The sequence below is a fragment of the Etheostoma spectabile genome, unplaced genomic scaffold (assembly GCF_008692095.1).
Source record: "Etheostoma spectabile isolate EspeVRDwgs_2016 unplaced genomic scaffold, UIUC_Espe_1.0 scaffold340, whole genome shotgun sequence".
Lineage (NCBI taxonomy): Eukaryota > Metazoa > Chordata > Actinopteri > Perciformes > Percidae > Etheostoma > Etheostoma spectabile.
The window spans coordinates 770,088-777,283 of record NW_022605588.1 but is presented as its reverse complement, the minus strand read 5'-3'; the positions used below and the strand labels follow the sequence as shown (position 1 = coordinate 777,283).

Below are 7,196 nucleotides of genomic sequence, written 5' to 3'. Positions count from 1 at the left end.
AAAAAAAAAAAAAAGGTCCTTCAAAGTCTTTTTGTTCACAAAGGTCTAACAGGTGTATTGTCCTTTTCATAAGGTTATATAACACCTTCATTGTTTCTTATGTACTACAATAAAAGTATTATATTCATGTCCTTGGTAAACAAAATCCTTTCTGGTATTCCATTGGGCCTATATTCTATATACGTATGTTCCTAAAGTTGGTATTACATTTTATTCTAAATGGTATTAAAAAGGTCTTTTAAATTTAACAGGTTGAAACCCGGGGGTGTCCCGTACATGCCAACTGGGACTTTAACCACACACACACTTCAGCTTTCTCTGGCACTTCATCTTTGACTGCCTTCATCCGTTACTCTTCTTCAGCTGCATTGATCCCTTACTCCTCGCTTTTGGACTGCCTTCATCTCTCACTTTTTAACTGATATTTCAACTTCATTCGTCTCCAGGTGCTTTTAGACTGCGCTCTTCCCTTGTTTTCATTAGGAATATGGCAGATGGAGGTTGGGGGCTGCGGCAGGGAGAGGTAGGCTGCCGACCGCTCACTATCTGACCGCAACTTGACTCTTCCACCGAGAACTCAGTTGCTTGTTTAGTTAGGAGTGACGTTCTGTAGCGATCACATGAGCTCGGACAGACAACTGATATCATCTTGTTGGTTCTGTTCTGAGGTTATGCTTATTAGGGCTGGGTATTGTTAAAAAATATTCAATGTAGGAACCAACACCAATTCTAGGACTTTGAGACTGGTTCCTAAACGATACATTTTTCAATACCAATTTTTTAAAACAAAACTAAATTACAACATTACAACAAATCTTTTTATTTTCCAGCTCTTAGCAACAGTTTTTTATTTTATTTTATTTTTTTAGGAAAGCTTGACAAATATCATGGTAATACTGTTTACAATAATATTTTTGGCCTCAATAAATGAAGTAAAAAGAATTCTGAGCCAGCGGCCGACTGTCTCCTCCCCTGTCGTCTTGTGTTGACTTCATTTTCCATTTTCTGATTCTCTGCTGCAGCTGGTGGAGACGTCTCTGAAAGGCGAGATCACGTTCAACCCGTGCTGTGCCTACTACCTGTGGTTCGTCATGGACTTCTGCGATGGTGGCGACATGAACGCCTACCTGCTGTCCCGCAAGCCCAGCCGCAAGACCAACACCAGCTTCATGCTGCAGCTGGGCAGCGCGCTGGCCTTCCTGCACCGCAACCAGATCATCCACCGAGACCTCAAGCCCGACAACATCCTCATCTCCCAGGCCTGCACGCCGGCCGGCCTGTCCGAGCCCACGCTCAAGGTGGCCGACTTCGGCCTGAGCAAGGTCTGCTCGGCCTCGGGGCTCAGCTCGGAGGAGCCGGCCAGCGTCAACAAGTGCTTCCTGTCCACGGCATGCGGCACAGACTTTTACATGGCCCCGGAGGTCTGGGAGGGCCACTACACGGCAAAAGCGGACATCTTCGCCCTGGGTGTGATCATCTGGGCCATGGTGGAGCGCATCACCTTTGTGGACGTGGAGACCCAGAAGGAGCTGCTGGGGAGCTACGTGCAGCAGGGCTCTGAGATCGTGCCCTTAGGCGAGGCCCTGCTGGAGAACCCAAAGATGGAGCTGCTGATCCCTGCCAGGAAAAAGAGCATGAACAGCCACATGAAGCAGCTGATCAGGGAGATGCTGTCGGCCAATCCTCAGGAGCGGCCCGACGCCTTTGAACTAGAGCTCAGACTGGTCCGTATTGCCTGCAGAGAGCTGGACTGGGACACGTGATGGACGGGCAACACGGCAGCACAGACTCAGCCGATCAAGCTAATGTCACATAACGGGATTCCTGTTTTGGTTTTTAACTAGGAAACATTAAATAGAATAGTCATTGTCTGTTTTAATGGCTTACTGTCATCCACTATTCCAAGCACATGCAGTCCTCTACTAGCTGTGTCTTTTTCTATTGGAAGAGAAAAGGTGTGACGTCCGCCGCTGCTTCTCAGAGTTGGAGCTTAGTCTCAGGCTAATCACATCACAGCTTCCACTTTCGAGCAAAAATTCCCCAAAAACTCGAGGGATTTAATTAGAAGAGAAAGCTGAAGTGGCAGTGAGACAGTTTGTCTACAAATATTGTCTTGGACTCGGTGCTAATTGTTACTAGATGCAATATGAGACGTTCTCCTGTGATCATTACAGCGTGCATTTAATCCAAAGGGCCAGTATTAAAACCCCATCGCCTTGGATGTGGGAAGGCTGGGACAGAACCTGACTCTGGAAGGGATTTCAGCCTGGCACAGGACTACCAGCACTAATATTTCCATCAAATTCAGGTATGCCCTGGTTGCTCAGGTAATAAAATACGTACAGCGTGATGGTATTTGTAGGCAAAATCGGTGGGATACCAAACTTTGGTGCTTGAAGATGACATTTCCTTTCTGCAGGCTGCTTTTTAAAAAATTTTTTTTTTTAAAGTGAGCAGTTTAGTGACCAGCCGGCAGGTGCTTGTGTTTTCTTTTTTCTCGCTCATTACAGACCTCGAGATGAGTGGACTGGTCCTGGACACACCCCTTACCAGGACACCAGAATGTATAAGGATCAGGACGAGTCACCTTTATTTATATAGGGCCTTAAACACAACACACTTAAATGATAATACTGGTTTATTCCAACTTGGTTCTTCCTTTCATAGTTGTGGCCGTTGTTCCTGTTAGTAATACCATTGTATTTTCACGCCTCCATTATTGCGCTTGGCCGTTGCGTATGAAAGCGTTATTGGTCTGCGTACTAAAGAATAGTACTAAAGAGTAGTAAGGATGACGTTTGTTTGGTAAATTGCTCTTAAACACATCCGGAGAGGCTTTGAAATGTTTCTAATTCCCAGTTCCTGTCATTTTGGTGCTGGTGATTTTTCCTTTGGGGTTGGCTAAAACCTCTTTGGGTGGTGCCAAAAATTCCTCTATGCAGGAAAGCCCCTTCACAACCCGACACACGTCAGGTCTCTGTGTCCTGAAGATACTGCTGCCACTGGCAGTGTCTTGGCTGTAGCAGCTAAAGTTATCTAATGAATGCTCGTTGGGCAGGGTTAGCTCCAGCTGAAGGGGTTTAGGTGCTCTATTGGCTTGTTTACAACCAGTCTGAAGGTGTACAGTGAGGGGGGGGGGGGTGGGGGGAAGAGTACTTGATCCCCTGCTGATTTCTTTTTTTTTTTTATTTGTTTTTTATTCGCCCACTCGTAAAGAAATGATCAGTCTATAATTTTAATGGTAGATTTATTTGAACAGTGAGAGACAGAATAACAAGGAAATCCAGAAAAACCCATGTCAAAATGTGATAAATCGATTTGCATTTTAATGAGGGAAATATGTATTTGACCCCCTCTAAATGAGAGAGATTTCTGGCTCCCAGTTGTCTTTTCTACAGGTAACGAGCTGAGATAAAAGAGAGAGCTCCTGATCTCAGTTTGTTACCTGTGTAATAGACACCTGTCCACAGGAGCCATCAATCAGATTCCAAACTTTGCCAACAAGTCATGTTTTGCAGAGGGGTCAAATACATATTTCCCTCATTAAAATGCAAATCGTTTTGACATGTGTTTTTCTGGATTTCCTTGTTATTCTGTCTCTCACTGTTCAAATAAATCTACCATTGAAATGATTGACTGATCATTTCTTTGTCAGTGGACAGATGTACAAAATCCGCAGGGGGTCAAATACTTTTTTACTGTAGTCAATAGAAATGTCCAAAACTGAAAATGAAAAACCAAAAGTTAAATCAGAATTATCCCTCCTTTTTTTTAAAAAATTGTATTTAATTTTTTTATAAGAAAACCCAAACAACGGAGCACACTAGAAGAAAGCAGGCTGGCCTCTGTTGAAGAGAGCGTCGCCCCCACACGTGGTAAAGTCTGCTCTTAGGAGAAATCCCTAGGTAGCCCAAACATACAGTTAATTATCTGAAGGGCAAGCTGCCTGCATCACAAGAGCAGTGACATGAATATTCACATTGGAGTCCATTTAGACCTAAATGAGTTATAAAAAAATAAAAAAGGGCAAGGGATTCAGTGAATGTCACTGAAAGCACTTTTATTTAGTTTGTATTTGTTGGTCATAACTACCTGCTGCATTATGTGGAGCAGCTGTGATCACTGCCTCGGTGTGTGTTTACCATGTCAGCCAGCAGTCTACTTATGCATGCAGTGCCTCTCACCTTCAGGGAGGAAGTGAGAAATAACACACACACACAATCCTCCATGAGCCAGAGGAGCTCTGCTTTTATTCTACGCTGCTTTTTTTTGATACATATTGTTGTTGTGTTAAACTTGATCTCCTCTGTGTCACTGCTCCTCGTTTCCTTTGGCTCTGGATCTTACAGTAATCCCTTTCTTCATGCTTCCGACAGGCTAATTCTAAGCCTATTAAGTTGTTGCAGCATTTGGCAGAGGATCATGCACCGGACCCCTTTTTGCCTTTCACGTCATGCATAATTTGTGCAGTTTTTTTTAAATTTTACAAAAATCTGTAAACCAAACAATCCTGGCTTCTTCTTTTCTCTCAAACTCTTTTGGAAAATACAAATTTCTTTTGACTTGTTGCCAATATTTATCTGCTGGATGGCCTTCAATCCTCCCCTTAGCTGGAATGGTTTTATTTCCTGCAATTGAGATTTGCCCTTAATTTCTGAAATTCCTGGCCTCATTGATATTGCACTCAAAGTTGTGTCAGTGACTCGCTGCAGTGCTTCGATATGAATAGCAATACCGCAAATCGGTATTGAAACGTGTCTTCACGGCAGGGCACCGGTTCTGCTGTGGGCGACGTCGGGCTTTTGGGGCTTTCTGTTTCATGAGCAGCAAAGTTTGGACTCAAAAGTAGGTCACCCATATCTGCAGAGCAGAGGATGATGGGTAGAGTCATTTCCGGACAGATTTCTTACTTCAACCTTTCTAGACGGGGGGGGGGGGTGGGGTGGAGGAAGACAATTGGCTTCCTGTGGGGTTTTAGACATTTTGCCAAACAAGTGCTCTGTGACATTAAGATTTCACCCCTTTGATTTGTTGTATTCAATTCTTTTGCACATGTGTAAATACTGTACAGATCAATGGGGGGGGGGTGGTGGGGTTGTACAAAGGTTGATGTACATTGGACTGGATGGGCTCTGTTTTCAAGAGCTGACTTGTTTAACATGTAAATTGCTGTGATGGATTCAATTTGACTTGAGCTCTTAATTCAGTTTCTTTCCACTTGGAAAAGATGTGAGATATTTACAGGTTAATACTGTCCGTGTGCTAATGATAACTATGTTTTCATTTGCATTTTCATTTGTGATTTTTGTGTATGCAAAAACTGTTCTACAAAGTGGGTCGCCTGGAATCGCCGGAACGTTTGTGTCTGGAAATGGACCAGCAGGTTTCGTTGAGTTCTGGGACATCAGTCAAACCTGGCCCCTTGGCCAGCCCTGGTCCAGGACCAGCGTACCACGTAGTGCTTAGCTGTCCCCCGGGACCCGCGCGTTTCAGTCACGAGTGGCTCATAGAATCTCTTATGGGAAGATTAAAATCAAAACTTTGCCGCATGGTTGGAAATCTTTTCAGTGACCAGATGGAGAAGTGAAACGACATTAGGCACGTTGAAATCTACAGAAACATGACGACAATTCTGTTTAGCTTCTTCACTGCTGGAACAAAAACAAGCAGTAATATAGGTTAGTAGATTCAGTGTACTAAAAATAGTATATCTTAGTACACTGAAACAAAAAAAAAAGTAAAACAAATTTTCAGTCCGTATATGTGCGCCGTGTTTTTGTGGCGACTAATGAGATCAGATTCAACGCGTCATTACGAGTCACTGAGGGACTGAACTGTTGAAGTCCCAGGCACCGCTGCAGGACTGGGATTAACAGGAATCTCCCACCAAGTACTAGATCTGAACGCACCGCCAGGCAAACTTCTTCTCTCACACTTTGGTATGAACAATTTCTGCTCTGATGTCATTGTAACATATCTTGAAGAGATTAAAGGAAGTTTTATCAAAAGTGGTGTGAACACCTATTCACTGTTAAATGTTTTCTCAATGAAAAGAAATTCAAATAGTAATGGAATTGCTTTAAAGAAATGTTGCATGCAAATGGTTTCACAACTGTCCTCGGCCCATGTTCTTTGGTCCTGCACTGCATCATGGGTAATTTCTGTAACTGGATACACCTGCTGGCCTTGCATAATGAAGCTGCTAGCCTAGTTAGCTCTATTCTCCCAGTGCATCCAGCCTGACTGTCATGTACTGGCCTCAGCTCTAAATACCTGTAGCGGCCAGTGTGACGGTGTTGAAGACATTTTGTGGAACCAAGGTAAGTTAGCAAATCTAGAAGTGACCCCAACAAACAGCTATCGACCCTTTAAGTATGGTTAGCATGTTTTGCTTTTCCACAGCTTGCGGTCAGCCCTCGGGTGGGATGCTCGGCCACAAAGCACTGAGTTCACAGGTGCTTCTGTCCATAAGTGAGATGCTATGTAGGGGTCTGAAGAAAATGGGTGCATTCATGCAGACTGTAATGTGTATTCCTTCTCCCCGGTGTCGCCACAGAGGGCAACTCTTGGGATTTTGCCGTGCACGGTGTCTCAGCTGCTGTCTGCTTCTCGAGAGAGTGACAGGACCTTTACAATCTGCAACTGGGAGCTCAACCAGGTACATGCATTGGGCAAATATAGATTAATGGAAAGCACGATGGGTTTCTGTGTAATGAATGTATATAAATAAACATTTAGTAGAAGTGTGGGCCTAATATGTTGCTGGGTAATTGTCTTTCAAGGCATGCGCTTGTATGCATTAATTGGCCTGGTGTAGATTTTGGGGATTTGCCCCGCACATAAGGGGACACAAGGGGATTTTTTTTCTTTCTTTCAGGGGGACAGATCTACAACAGGTAGACCTTTCACCTTAACAAAAATATGAGAACACAACAGGAGTGTAAAAATAATGATTGGATTTCATGTCTTTCAAATCAATTTAATGGGTTTAACAAGGTCTCGTAATGGAGCGGTACATGATTCCAAAACAATGTTTGGAATATGCTGAACAGTACATGAGAATGATTTGCCCATTGTGGGATGATTAAGTATTGGCTAACCTTTACATAAATAAACACATTGGTACCGTAAGTTTATATTGTTGTTGCATTCGAATGCAGAATGTGTGTGTGTGTGTGTGTGACACCCCCCCCCCC

General features: G+C 43.6%; 2 protein-coding genes across 3 annotated transcripts in view; both read left to right on the top strand.

Moving 5' to 3' along the window:
- pdik1l (PDLIM1 interacting kinase 1 like) overlaps positions 1-2,336 on the top strand; it is a 9,196-nt gene extending 6,860 nt beyond the window's left edge. Inside the window, exon 3 of the mRNA XM_032511211.1 lies at positions 1,023-2,336. Coding sequence (XP_032367102.1) covers positions 1,023-1,763 — 741 coding nt within the window. The 3' untranslated portion in view covers positions 1,764-2,336. The remainder of the gene's footprint in view (positions 1-1,022) is intronic.
- A 4,129-nt stretch (positions 2,337-6,465) lies between these two features.
- The window catches only part of LOC116686251 (replication protein A 32 kDa subunit-A), a 7,925-nt gene continuing 7,194 nt past the window's right edge, over positions 6,466-7,196 (top strand). The window contains exon 1 of one of the 2 annotated variants that reach the window (XM_032511214.1): positions 6,466-6,658. The gene's annotated coding sequence lies outside the window, so the exon portion shown is untranslated. The remainder of the gene's footprint in view (positions 6,659-7,196) is intronic. The other variant, XM_032511212.1, reaches the window with a different exon arrangement.